General features: G+C 38.2%; 1 protein-coding gene across 5 annotated transcripts in view; it reads right to left on the reverse strand.

Annotated features, from left to right (window-relative positions):
• Nucleotides 1–14,843, reverse strand: part of LOC149278889 (small G protein signaling modulator 1-like) — a 123,288-nt gene that overhangs the window by 97,570 nt on the left and 10,875 nt on the right. For all 5 annotated transcript variants that reach the window (XM_089501617.1, XM_089501619.1, XM_089501615.1 and 2 more), the window contains exons 3-7: nucleotides 12,483–12,645; nucleotides 12,254–12,406; nucleotides 12,088–12,155; nucleotides 2,725–2,870; nucleotides 2,503–2,634 (exon numbers count right to left, since the gene is read on the reverse strand). In XM_089501617.1, coding sequence (XP_089357743.1) covers nucleotides 2,503–2,634; nucleotides 2,725–2,870; nucleotides 12,088–12,155; nucleotides 12,254–12,406; nucleotides 12,483–12,645 — 662 coding nt within the window. The remainder of the gene's footprint in view (nucleotides 1–2,502; nucleotides 2,635–2,724; nucleotides 2,871–12,087; nucleotides 12,156–12,253; nucleotides 12,407–12,482; nucleotides 12,646–14,843) is intronic.

Here is a 14,843-nt window from a genome sequence, read left to right on the forward strand (position 1 = left end):
GTTTAAGATAAGTCCTTCTCTGTTTAGCTCCTCTCTTGTTTTTAATATCAATTTTCCATCTGCCATTTTCAAAATATCTTTATATTTAACCCAATCTTTTCCTTCTATTTTGCCTCTTTTTAATATCGCTTCCTGTGGAGATGCCCAATCTGGTAGTTCCCTGTATAATTTTTCCTTGTAAATTATCCAAACTTGCCATAATGCTTTCCTTAATATGTGATCCTTAAATTCCTTATTTAATTCTACTTTACCCCACCACATATAAGCATGCCACCCGTATCTTAAATTAAAGCCCTCTAAATTTAACAATTTTTCGTCTTTCAATTCTATCCAAGTACTAACCCATTCCAGACAGCTAGCATAAAAATATAATTTTAAATTTGGGATCCCTAATCCTCCTCTATCTTTATCATCTGTCAATATTGTCCATTTTATTCTTGCTTTTCTTCTTGCCCACACAAATTTTTTTAGATCTTTTTCCCATGTTGTAAAAATGTTCTTGTTATAGATTATTGGTAAATTTTGGAACAAAAATAATATTTTAGGTAATACACACATTTTTATTATTGCTATTTTCCCCAATAATGATAATTGTAGTTTAGACCATTTTTCCATATTTCTTTTAATCTTTTGCCAACCTAATCTATAATTATTATCAAATAATTCACTATTCTTTTTTGTAATATATATTCCTAAATACTTTACCTTTTTTTGAACCTTAATTCCTACTTTTTTTTGCAGACTATCTTGTTTATTTTTCATCATGTTACTTGTAATCATTGCCGATTTTTCTTTGTTTGTTTTTAAACCCGCATATGCTCTGAATTCATTTATTATTTTTAGAGTTTTATCTACATTTTCTAAACTATCATCACATCATCTGCGTATGCTCTAATCCTAATTTCCTTTCCTTTAAATTTACATCCTTGTATTGATTCTTCTGCCTTATTTTATTACATAATATTTCTAAACACATTATAAACAATAATGGTGATAGTGGGCACCCTTGTCTTGTTCCTTTGTTAATTTCACATTTTTTGTTCTAATTCCATTGACTATTATTCTTGCTGATTGCTCTTTGTAAATTTCTTCTATCCACTTTACCATATTAATTCCTAAGTCCAATTTTTTAATTAATTTCAACATAAACTTCCAATTCAAATTATCAAATGCCTTTTCTACAATTAAGAATATCATTGCTATTTCTTTGCTTGGATTTTTTTCATAATACTCATTTAAATCTATTATTATTCTTATATTTTGTTTAGCTTATCTCCCAGGGAGGAATCTGCATTGATCTTCATTTATCCATTGTTTTAATACTGTTTTTAGTCTTTCTGCTAGGATTACTGTAAATAATTTGTAATCTGTATTTAATAATGATATAGGTCTATAATTTTGTGGGTATTTTAAATCCTTTCCTTCTTTTGTTATGAGAATTATATTTGCTTCTTTCCATGTATTAGGTACCCCCTCTATTAATATATTATTAAATACTTTTTCTAAATGTTCCAATAGTTCTTCCTCAAATATTTTATAAAAATTTAGAGAGAATCCATCTAGTCCTGGGGCTTTCCCTTTTTTTCCTTTCTTTATCGCTTCCTTTATCTCATCCTTCGTTATCTTTTGGTTTATTCATTATATTTAATTCATTTATTCTATTTATTCATTTCAATTAATTCATTTATTTTATTTATTCATTTCATTTAGTCCATTTATTTTATTTTATTTTATTTATAAATTTGATTTAATTCATTTATTAATTTCATTTCATTTATTTATTTTATCGTATTTATAAATTTCATTTAAGTATTTTATTTATTTATTTATTTATTTTTATTTATAAATTTCATTTAATTCATTTATTAATTTAATTTATTTTATTTATTTTATCGTATTTATAAATTTCATTTAATTATTTTATCTATTCATTTCATTTAGTTCATTTATTTTATTTATAAATTCTATTTAATTCATTTATTAATTTCATTTCATTTATTTATTTTATTTATTCATTTCATTTAGTTTGTTTATTTTATTTTATTTATAAATTTCATTTAATTCGTTTTTTTAAATTTATTCATTTCATTTTATTCATTCATTTAATTTTATTTATTAATTTTATTTAATTAAAACCATCCCTGGTTTGGACTAAGGTCCAAAACACACCGCAGAAACAATCCGATTTGAAATCGCTTTAACTCCACATTTGATAGCTCAGTGCTTTGGAATCCTGGGAATTGTAGTTTATCCTTATCTGATGGAGAAGGCTAACAAAACTACGGTTCCCATAATTCTCTAGCATTGAACCAGGTCAGTTAAACTGGATTATTCCTTATGTGCAGATTGCAGAGCATTACATACACAAGCAGGCAAAGCACCTGCTGTGATAAATGGACAACTTCCACAACTACCGGGAGTGCTTTTTTCTAAACGAATTTTTAGCATTATTACGCAAACGAGGTTCGAATTCGCAACCGTCCCGCATCGCCGGTCGCTCACCAGCTGCACCAACACGTTGTTTTTCCCGTAAAGGAGTGTCGCCCGCGAATTTTGGTGGAGCGATTCAACGTAGTCTCTGGCCGACAGAGACGGACGGTCATCCATGCTGCCGCTCAAATGTCTTTTCTGGATCTGGGGGGTTAATTAAACAGGGTTAATGGGTCTAAAGGTCTCGTTTTTGTCCTGTCTTTTCCGCGTCCCTCCGTCTGCCACTGGACGTACGCAGAGCACCGGACGCTTGGTGGGGGAGTCCTGGCGGCAATGGGAGCTGTGGATCCGGTGGCGCTGGACGAGTTCATCAGCCGAAGGGTCGGTCCAGAAATAGTCAGAGGTCTTCATCTTGGTGTATTCGAGGGCACAAGGGCTGACTAAGGGGAGAAGATGGACACGGGTCAGGAAAACGAGGGACAATGGGAGGGAAGGAGAGAAGGAAGAAAGGAAGGAGAGAGAGAAGAATGGAAGGAGAGAGAAGGAAGGAAGGAGAGGGAGAAGAATGGAAGGAGGAGAAAGGAAGACGAGAAAGAAGAATGGAAGGAGAAGGAGAAGAACGAAAGGAGAAGGAAAAGAATGGAAAGAGAGAGATAAGGATGGGAGAGAGGGAGAAGGAAGGAAGGAGAAAGAATGGAAGGAGAAGGAGAAGAACGAAAGGAGTGGGAGAAGAAAGGAAGGAGAGAGAGAAGAATTGAAGAAGAAAAAGAAAGTAAGAGATAGTAGAATGGAAGGAGAAGAAAGGAAGGGGATAGAAGACTGGAAGGAGATGGAGAAGAATGGAAGGAGAGAGAAGAATGGAAGGTGATGCATGGAAAAAAGAGATAGAGGAATGGAAGGAGATGGAGAAGAAAGGAAGGAGATGGAGAAGAAAGGAAGAAGGGAGAAGAATGGAAGGAGGAGAAAGAAAGAAGAGATAGAATGAAAAGAGAACAATGGAAGATGAGGGGAAAGGAAAGAAGGAGAGGGACAAGAATGGAAGGAGAGGGACAAGAAAAGAAGGAGAATGGTAGGAGAAGAAAGGAAGAATGGAAGGTGAAGCAAGGAAAAAGAGATAAAAGAATGGAAGGAGAGGTAGAAGAAATGAAGGAGATAGAGAAGAAAGAAAGAAGGGAAAAAATGGAAGGAGGAGAAAGGAAGAAGAGAGAAGAATGGAAGGAGAAGGAGAAGGAGAAGAAGGGAAGGAGAAGAAGAGAAAGGAACGGAAGGCAAAGAAAGGAAGAAGAGTTAGAAGAATAGAAGGAGGAGAACGAGAAGAAAGGAAGGAGAAGGATGTCAAAGGAAGGAGAGATAGAAGAAGGGAAGGCAAGAGAGAGGAATGGGAGGGAGAGAGAAGAAAGAAAGGAGAGATAGAAGAATGGAAGGAGAAGAAATAAAGGGGAGATAGAAGAATGGAAGGAGAAGAATGGAGGGTTAGAAGAAAGGAAGGAGAAGAAAGAAAGGAGACATAAGAATGGAAGGAGAAGAAAGAAAGGAGACATATAAGAATGGAAGGAGAAGAAAGAAAGGAGGGATAGAAGAAAGGAATAAAGAAAGGATAGAAGAATGGAAGGAGAAGAAAGGAAGGAGGGATAGAAGAAAGGAAGGAGAAGAAAGAAAGGAGAGATAGAAGAATGGAAGGAGGAGAAAGAAAGGAGATATAGAAGAAAGGAAGGAGAAGAAAGAAAGGAGGGATAGAAGAATGGAAGGAGAAGAAAAAATGAGAGATAGAAGAATGGAAGGAGAAGAAAGAAAGGCAGGATAGAAGAAAGGAAGGAGAAGAAAGAAAGGAAGGAGGGATAGAAGAAAGGAAGGAGAAGAAAGAAAGAAGATATAAGAATGAAAGGAGAAGAAAGGAAGGATAGGAAAGGAAGAAGAAAGAAAGGAGGGATAGAAGAAAGGAATAAAGAAAGGATAGAAGAATGGAAGGAGGAGAAAGAAAGGAGATATAGAAGAAAGGAAGGAGAAGAAAGAAAGGAGAGCTATAAGAATGGAAGGAGGAGAAAGAAAGGATATAGAAGAAAGGAAGAAGAAGAAAGAAAGGAGGGATAGAAGAATGGAAGGAGAAGAAAAAAGGAGAGATAGAAGAATGGAAGGAGAAGAAAGAAAGGCGGGATAGACAGGAAGGAGAAGAAAGAAAGGAGGGATAGAAGAATGGAAGAAAAAAGGAGAGATAGAAGAATGGAAGAAGAAGAAAGAAAGGCGGGATAGAAGACAGGAAGGAAAAGAAAGAAAGGAGGGATAGAAGAAAGGAAGGAGAAGAAAAAAAGGAGGGATAGAAGAATGGAAGAAGAAAGAAAGGAGGGATAGAAGAATGGAAGGAGAAGAAAGAAAGGAGCGATAGAAGAATGGAAAGAGAAGAAAGGAGAGATAGAAGAATGGAAGGACAAGAAAGAAAGGAGGGATAGAAGAATGGAAGAAGAAAGAAAGGAGGGATAGAAGAATGGAAGGAGAAGAAAGAAAGGAGACATAAGAATGGAAGAAGAAGAAAGAAAGGAAACGTATATGAATGGAAGGAGAAGAAAGAAAGGAGGGATAGAAGAAAGGAATAAAGAAAGGATAGAAGAATGGAAGGAGAAGAAAGGAAGGAGGGATTGAAAGGTAGAAGAAAGAAAGTAAGAGATAGAAGAATGGAAGGAGAAGAAAGGAAGGAGAAGAAGAAGAGAAGTAGAGGGAGAAGAAAAGAAGAGGAAGCCAAAGCTCTGAAGCTATTTTGAAGCGACATGCCTCTTATACGTAAAGGATTGGATCATACTAAAGGATGATGATCTATTAAATCTAGAAAATGTTAATCTGGGATTTGGATGGTATGCTGACTTCTTCTATGACAAGGAAGCGGTGAACCGAGACTTCAATTATCATTTCCTAAGAAGGCCATTGCTAAGAGTGTGGAAAAAAATATAAGAGATCAATTTATACTAAGATGCCTTTTTGGGCCTCCCCTCATGAGGCCTTTTTCAAATACAACCCTAGAGAAGAAAGCTGGCTCCAATATAAAGATTGAGTCTCTCTAGTAAACAATGTTTGCGAGTTCAAAACTTGGGAACAGCTTTCAAATCAAGGGAATGATTTATCATGGTTCTTCTATAGACAATTACGGGTCTAAAAAACATTGGGGTATAGGTAAAACAGATGCTGTATTAGAACAAGAATTACTATCAGATAAAGAGGCCCCTATCTCGAGACTGTATAAATGTATTCTCCGATACCAGATGGAGGAAGAGACAATTAAAGACAACATGATTAAATGGTATAGAAATTTTGAATTTGTAATTACACTAGATCAATGGGAATTCACCTGGAAAAAAAAGACTAAAATACACCTGTAGTCAGAGTATTAAAGAAAATTTCTATAAGATCTTCTTCCGCTGGTATCTGACTCCAGAGAAAATTAGTAAAAAATGTAGTGGACATAGAATCATAGAATCATAGAGTTGGAAAAGACCGCAAGGGCCATCCAGTCCAACCCCATTCTGCCATGCAGGAAATCCAGATCAAAGCATCCCGACAAATGGCAATCTAGTCTCTGCCAAAAGACCTCCAAGGAGGGAGACTCCACTACACTCCAAGGAAGGAGTGTGTTCCACTGTCGAACAGCCCTTACTGTCAGGAAGTTCCAGCTAATGTTGAGGTGGAATCTCTTTCCTGCAGCTTGCATCCATTGCTCCAGGTCCTAGTCTCTGGAGCAGCAGAAAACAAGCTTGCTCCCTCCTCAATATGACATCCCTTCAAATATTTAAACAGGGCTATCATATCACCTCTTAACCTTCTCTTCTCCAGACTAAACATCTCCAGGTCCCTAAGTTGTTCCTCATAGGGCTTGGCTTCCAGACCCTTCACCATCTTAGTCACCCTCTGGACACGCTCCAGTTGCTCAATGTCCTTTTTGAATTGTGGCGCCCAGAACTGGACACAATATTTCAGATGGAGCCTGACCAGAGCAGAATAGAGTGGCACTATTACTTACCTGGATCTAGACACTATACTTCTATTGATGCAGCCTAAAATCGCATTGGCCTTGTTAGCTGCCGCATCACGCTGTTGACTCATGTTCAACTTGTGGTCTACTTGGACTCCCAGATCCCTTTCACATGTACTTTAATTGAGTCAGGAGTCCCCCATCCTATATCTGTGCATTTCATTTTTCTGCCCTAAGAGCAGTACCTTACATTTCTCTGTGTTGAATTTCATTTTGTTAGCTTTGGCCCAGCTTTCTAGTCTATTCATGCCATTTTGAATACTGATCCTGTCCTCTGGAGTATTAGCTACTCCTCCTAATTTGGTGTCATCTGCAAATTTGATAAGTATGCTCCCAATTCTGTCATTCAGGTCATTGATAAAGATGTTGAATAGCACTGGGCCCAGGACAGAGCCCTGTGGGACCCCACTGGTCACTTCTCTGCAGGATGAAAAGGAGCCATTGTTGACCATCCTTTGGGTTCGGCCGGTCAACCAATTACAAATCCATGTAACAGTTGCCTTGTCTAGCCCACACTTTACAAGCTTGTTTGCAAGAATGTCATGGGGAACCTTGTCAAAGGCCTTACTGAAATCAAGATATACTATATCCACAGCATTCCCTTCATCTACCAAGCTGGTAATTTTATCAAAGAAAGAGATCAGATTTGTCTGGCATGAGTTGTTTCTCTGAAACCCATGTTGACTTTTTGTGATTGTGGCATTGCTTTCTATCTGCTGGGGATGTTTTGACTTGGATTTCCTGCATGGCAGGGGGTTGGACTGGATGGCCCTTGCGGTCTCTTCCAACTCTATGATTCTATATGTTCACAGACTCTCTGTTTAATGATCTGCTCCAGAATCTTTCCTGGTATTGATGTCAGACTAACTGGACGATAATTGTTGGGATCCTCTTTCTTCCCCTTTTTGAAGATGGGGACAACGTTGGCCCTCCTCCAGTCTTCTGGGACTTCTCCTGTTCTCCAGGAGTTCTCAAAGACTGTTATTGCCAATGGCTCCGATATTACATTTGCCAGTTCTTTTAGTACCCTTGGATGGAGTTCATCTGGTCCTGGAGACTTATATTCGTTTAGATTAACAAGGTATTCCTCTACTATCTCCTTACTTATTCTGTGCTGAAATTCCCCTATTCTGTCCTCTGCTCCATTATCCTCAGGTTGAGCACCCTTTCCCTTTTCTGAGAAGACTGAGGCAAAGAAGGTGTTGAGTAATTCTGCCTTTTCTCTGTCTTCTGTTAGCATTTTGCCATCTTCTCCACGCAGTGGCCCTTCCGTTTCCTTCTTCTTCCTTTTGCTGTGGACATATCCATAAAAGCCCTTTTTATTGTTCTTAACCTCTCTAGCAAGCCTGAGTTCATTCTGCGCTTTAGCTTTTCTGACCTTATCTCTACACATGCCTGCTATTTGTTTGAATTCCTCTTTGGTGATTTCCCCATTTTTCCATTTCTTATACATGTTCCATTTAAAACTTAGCTCAGTTGAAAGTTCCTTAGTCATCCATCCTGGTTTCTTGAGACACCTCTCATTTTTCTTCCTCACTGGAACTGTTTGAAATTGTGCCTTCAGTATCTCTCTTTTGAGAAACTCCCATCTGTCCTGAACTCCCTTCCCTTTTAGTATTTCTGACCATGGGATCAACCCCAGTATTTCTCTAAGTTTACTAAAATCCACTCTCCTAAAGTCTAGGATGCGTATTTGACTATGCCTGGCTTCTCCTTTCCACTGTATTACAAACTCCAGGAGAACATGGTCACTTCCACCTAAGGATCCCACCACTTGCACCCCGTTAACCAAGTCATCTTTGTTGGTTAGGATCAGATCCAAAATAGCTGACCCCCTTGTTGCCTCTTCCACCTTTTGGACCATGAAATAGTCTTCCAGGCAAGTGAGGAATTTGCTAGACCTTGAGGATTTGGCTGAGTTTGCCTTCCAGCAAATATCAGGATAGTTGAAGTCCCCCATCACTACTACATCTCTCCTTTCTGAGTGTGTGGTTATCTGTTCTAGAAAGGCATCATCCAATTCCTCCGTCTGACTTGGGGGTCTGTAGTAGACTCCCACCGTAACATCCTTGTTGTTTCCCTCCCCTTTGATTCTTATCCAGATGCTCTCCACCTGGCTTCCATGATTGATGTCCTGGATCTCTTCACTGGCGTAAATGTCCCTGACATATAGGGCTATTCCTCCTCCTTTCTTTTTGGCCTGTTTCTCTTAAAAAGGTTATAGCCTTCTATTTCTACATTCCAATCATGAGACTCATCCCACCAGGTTTCAGTGAGGCCAATTATATCATATTTGCTTTGCTGTACTAGGAGTTCATCTTGCTTATTTCCCACGCTGTGAAAAGGCAATACAATTTTAATAATATATTATTGGAAGGAATACCTGAAACATGGAAGGAAGCAAATATTACTCTCATACCAAAAGAAGGGAAAGATCCAAAATACCCACAGAATTATAGACCTATATCATTATTAAATACAGACTACAAAATATTTACCACAATCTTAGCAGAAAGATTAAAAATAATTGAGTACTGATTGGATAAATAACTGATTGGATAAATAAAGACCAATGTGGATTCCTTCCAGGTAGACAAGCTAAACAAAATATAAGAATTATAATTGATCTAATCGAATATTATGAAAAAATCCAAGCAAAGATGTGGCAATGATTTTTTTAGATGCAGAAAAAGCATTTGACAACCTGAATTGGGAATTCTTGATAAAATTAATTAAAAAATTGGAGTTAGGGGGAAATAAAGTAAAGTGGATAGAAGAAATATACAAAAAACAAACAGCAAAAATATTAGTAAATGGAATAAGGACAAAAGATTGTCAAATAAATAAAAGTACTAGGCAAGGGTGTCCATTATCTCCACTACTATTTATATTATGTTTAGAAATATTATGTAACGAAATTAAGACAAATAAGACAATACAAGGATATAAATTTAAAGGGCATGAAATAAGGATCAAAGCATTTGCAGATGATATAATGTTGGTGATGGAAAACCCTTTAATAAATATACCCAAAACCATGAAAATAATAAATGAATTTGGTGAACAAGCAGGTCTAAAAATAAACAAAGAAAAATCAGCTATGATTACTTGCAATATGACTAAAAAAAAAACCAGGACACTCTACAAGAACTAGTCGGAATTAGAATTCAAAAAAAAGTTAAATATTTAGGAATATATATCACAAAGAAAAATAATGAATTATTTGACAATAATTATAAAATAGGTTGGCAGGAAATAAGGAAAAATTTGGAGAAATGGTCAAAACTACAATTATCATTATTGGGAAAAATAGCCCTAATAAAAATGTCAGTTTTACCCAAAATTTTATTTTTATTTCAAAATATACCAATAATATACAATAAAAAAATCTTCACGACATGGGAAAAAGACTTAAAAAAGTTCGTGTGGGCAAGGAGGAAGGCAAGAATCAAATGGACAACAATGATGGATAGTAAGGAAAGAGGTGGCCTAGGGATCCCAAATTTAAAATTATATTTTGAAGCTTGCTGTTTAGATTGGATTACTAGTTGGACAGAATTGAAGGACGAAGACTTATTAAATTTGGAAGGTTTTAATTTGAGATATGGTTGGCATGCATATCTGTGGTGGGACAAAGTTGATTTAAATAGAGAATTTAAAGACCATATTTTAAGAAAAACACTTTGGCAAGTTTGGAACTTATATAAGGAAAAATTATATAGAGCAATACCAGTTTGGGCGTCACCACATGAAGCAATATTAAAAAGAGGTAAATTAGAGGGAAAGGAGTGGATAAAATATAAGGATATCTTGAAATTGTTAGATGGAAAGCTAATTTTAAAGACAAGAGAAGAAATATGCAAGGACGGATTAAACATAAATTGGTATCTATATTATCAGTTAAGAATGAGATACAGAATAGATGAAAAACAATTTGGAATAACCCCAAATAAAACAGAATTAGATTAGATAATATCAGACAAAGGAAAAAAGAAAATATCTAAATTCTATAAACTATTATTAAAGCTAGAATTGGAACAGGAACAAATTAAACATCATATGATAAAATGGGCGCAAAATTTAGGTAAGAATATTCAATTGGAGAAATGGGAAAGAGCGTGGGGGCAAGATCTCAAATTCACCTTATGTGCAGATATTAAGGAGAATTACTATAAAATGCTATACAGATGGCATATAACACCAAACAGATTGGCAAAAATTTACAAAAATGAAAAAAGTGAATGTTGGAAGTGTGGAAAAAGTGTAGGTAGTCTATTTCACATGTGGTGGACATGTCCCAAGGTGCACAAATTTTGGATAGAAGTACATAAAAGAATAACCAAAATACTGGAATTAGATTTTACAATGACACCTGAATTATTTCTATTAAACATAGTGGAAAATAAAGAAATCAGGAAAAAATTAAACCCCTATTATACTTAATTACAGCGGCCAGAATTATACTAGCCAAATTTTGGAGAAGTAATGAAATACCAGAGATAGAAAATTGGATGGAGAAAAGTCTAGAAGTGATAGAGATGGAAAATTTGACAAGGAAACTGAAAGAGGACACTAATGAAGAAGAAGATCAGATCTGGGAAAATTTGAAAAAAATGTATATTATGGGGAAAGTTAGATAGTGTAAGTGTTTTATGTAGGGTAGATGATAGTGGGAAGATGATAAAAATCATCCTGTTATCTGATAAGCGGAATAGAAATATACAATGTACAATCTTTGACGACCAAGCTGGAGAGTGGTTGGTACAAGTGAGGCAAAGGAGTGGAATGTTATTTTTTCTTTTTGAGGAAAGTAGATGTTATAGCTGATATAAGGAACAAAGTGATTAGAATAGTAAGGGGGGGTGGGCTTGAAGGGGAAGAAGTGAAAAGACAACATGGCATGTATTAAGATATTGTTTGCTCCTTTTAATTTGTAAAAAATTTTTCAATAAAGATTAAAAAAAAAAGAAAAGGCAATGCAATTTTGGAAGATGATATAGTTTGAAATAAAAAAAATTGTGAATATCAAGCTCAAGTTCTCTCCTGATGTATTTCTACTTGATGTAATAGACTTTGAGTTGGGAAAAAATGTGGTAAAATATTCTATTACATGTTGTCAGCTGCAAGAATAATATATGCCCAGAACTGGAAATCAAAGATAATCCCTTCCAAAGAAGAATGAAGCTATAAACTCCTAGATATGATGGAGATGGACAAGCTTTCAAGAGGAAGGAGAAGGTAGGTATATCTTTAATGCATCAAGCATCTTAAGCTTGGAAATTGAATAATTATTTTTGTTTTTATTATTATTATAATATATATATATATATATATATATATATATATATATGTGACTATATTAAAAAAGAAAAAAGAAAGGAAGGGGAAGCACAACAATGGAAAGGGAAGAAAGGAAGAAGAGAAAATAATGGAGCAAGAAGAAGGGAAGAAGAGATAGAAGAATGGAAGGTGAAGGAGAAGAACAGCAGAAGGAGGGTGAAGAAAGGAAGGAATAGGGACAAGAATGGAAGGAGAAGAAAGGAAGGAGAGATAGAAGAAGGGAAGGAGAGGGAGAAGAAAGGAAGGTGAGAGAGAGGGACTTTAGGAAACCCCGTATCCCGAACTTGTTAATTAATTACCGAGTAACGAAGCGAGGATTGGCCCGTCGACGGCGTCCATCATCAAGGCCTCCTTCTCATAGTATTTGCTGCAGGGGAAACGAGAGACAATTAAGATTAAAGCCATTAAGATCGGGTTTACGTCCTTTTGGTGGTGTTTCACGCCATTTTGCAATAATTAACTCGCCTGCAGTTTTCGACCAAATGGAGGACGATCTTGTCCAGGACCTTCTCGAAGAGCGCCGTCCGGATCCAAAGATGGCGGATGGCCTGCGGCGACAGGTTTGGCACTTTCTGGGCCTTCCGCGCATTTTCCTGGAGCACCAGTACTTGGTTTCGCCTGCAGAAAGGGAGACAAGGTTCAATTTGACGTGCACGGGTTTTGGACACGCACCGCTGCCATTGCCACCGCTTACGCATTTTCGACAATCTGTTCCAGGTCTTGGACCTTGCGGCAAAGCTCTTTGGCCGGAAGAAAGCTCTTCCCAACCTTTGTGAAGAGAGCGGCAATTTTGTTGCTGCGCAGGAAGCCAGCGGCGCGGCGCTTCAAGCCGTGGAGGATGCAGAATTCGACGGCGGCTGCAGGCAGGGGAAAAAGCGCCGTTACGGGTTGCGTCCGCTTCGTACAGAATTTCGGAATGTTCCGAAAAGTTCCGAAATTCATATTTTTCGCGGGAAGCGGAGGCGGCGGTGCAAAAATGTTCCCTGATTGTTGAGTTGTTATATAATATAATAAATATTATTTTATTAAATTATTAAATAATATTATTATATTTAATTATATATATATTATATATTTATATATAATAATGTATATAATAATTTGATATATATTATATATTATAATATATATATATATATATATATATATATATAATATTATATATATTATATATAATTATAATATATTTAATATATCATTATAATATATATATTATATTATATATAATTTTAACATATATAATAAATAAATAATAATAAAATTTTTATTTATATACCGCCCTTCCATCAGATCAGGGCGGTTTACAACAATTAAAATACATAAACAGTAGACATTAAAATCATACAGGAATTGCATAAACCATAAAAGCAAAAACAAAGAGCCCCAGGTTAGCCAAACCCATTGCCAGTGCGGCAGGGGGGGCATATGGGACCTTATTCAGGGAATGCTATCCTAAACAGGTATGTCTTCAAGTCCCGTCTAAATTGGGCCAGGGAGGTAGCTGAGCGGAGCTCTATGGGCAGCGTGTTCCAAAGGGCCGGGGCGGCGATGGAAAAAGTCCTCCTGGAAGTGGAGACGAATCTCGCCCCGGGAACCCTAAGTAGTTGCTGCCCAGATGTTCTGAGGGTGCAGGGCGGAATGTATGGGGAGAGGCGGTCCTTCAGGTATCCTGGGCCCAGGCCATTTAGGGCTTTATAGGTCATCACCAACACCTTATATTGCGCCCGGAAGCGAATGGGCAGCCAATGGAGATCTTTTAATACCGGTGTTATATGGCTGGCCCTGGACGTACCAGTGACCAGCCTGGCTGCCATGTTCTGCACCATTTGAAGCTTCCGGGTTTGGTATAAGGGTTGCCCCATGTAGAGTACATTGCAGAAATCCAGTCTCGAGGTTACCAGGGCGTGTACCACAGTTTTAAGGTCCCTCTGGGCCAGGTATGGGCGCAGCTGGCGAATAAGCCGAAGCTGATGACAGGTGCTCCTGACCGTCGCATTCACCTGAGCAGTCAGGTGAAGGGACGAGTCAAGAAGCACCCCCAGACTGCGCACGGAGTCCTTCACAGGGAGCGTGACCCCGTTCAGGACAGGTGGAACCACCGCCATTCCCGGAGCAGGGGAACCTATCACGAGTACCTCCGTTTTCTCTGGATTCAGCTTGAGTCGGTTTTCCCTCATCCAGCCCATTACCGACTCCAGACAGGCCACGAGAGGAGAGACGCCATCCTCAGTCACTGCATCAGTCGGAGACATAGAGAAAATTATCTGGGTATCATCAGCGTACTGATAACCCCGCGCCCCATGTCTCCGGATGATCTCTCCCAGCGGTTTCATGTAAATGTTAAATAGCATGGGAGACAGAATGGCTCCTTGAGGGACCCCAGAAGTAAGGGCCCTCCTATCGGAGCACACGTCTCCCAGCTGCACCATCTGGAACCTCCCGGAGAGGTAGGACCGGAACCACTGGAGCGCAGTGCCCCCGATTCCCACCTCTGCCAGGCGTTCCAGAAGGATACCATGGTCTATGGTATCGAAAGCCGCTGAGATGTCCAAGAGCACCAACAGGGACACGCTTCCCCTGTCGATGCCCAGACGGAGATAATCGACCAAGGCGACCATGGCCGTCTCAACCCCGTAGCCCACCCGAAAGCCAGTTTGAAATGGGTCCAGATAATCCGTTTCATCCAAGAACCCCTGAAGCTGGATTGCAACCGCCCTCTCGATCACCTTCCCCAAAAATGGCAGCAGTGAAACTGGCCGATAATTGTTATACACCAGGGGGTCGAGGGAGGGCTTTTTTAATAAAGGTTTTACTAGGGCCAATTTAAGAACAGATGGAAATTGCCCTTCCCTCAAAGATGTATTAATAATCCGGTGTAACAATAAAGTTACAGCCGGTCCCCCCTGGGCTGCTAGCCACGAGGGACAGGGATCGAGAGAGCAGGTTGTCTTCCGAACACTTCCGAGGATCTTGTCCACATCCTCAGTACTTACCAACTCAAACCGATCCAGTTTAATAAAGTCCACGGAGGCCCTGGATACCTCTACTCTAGGTT

This window comes from Sceloporus occidentalis, unplaced genomic scaffold (assembly GCF_023333645.1).
Source record: "Sceloporus occidentalis isolate IW3139 unplaced genomic scaffold, rSceOcc1.0.p SCAF_177, whole genome shotgun sequence".
Classification (NCBI taxonomy): Eukaryota; Metazoa; Chordata; class Lepidosauria; order Squamata; family Phrynosomatidae; genus Sceloporus; species Sceloporus occidentalis.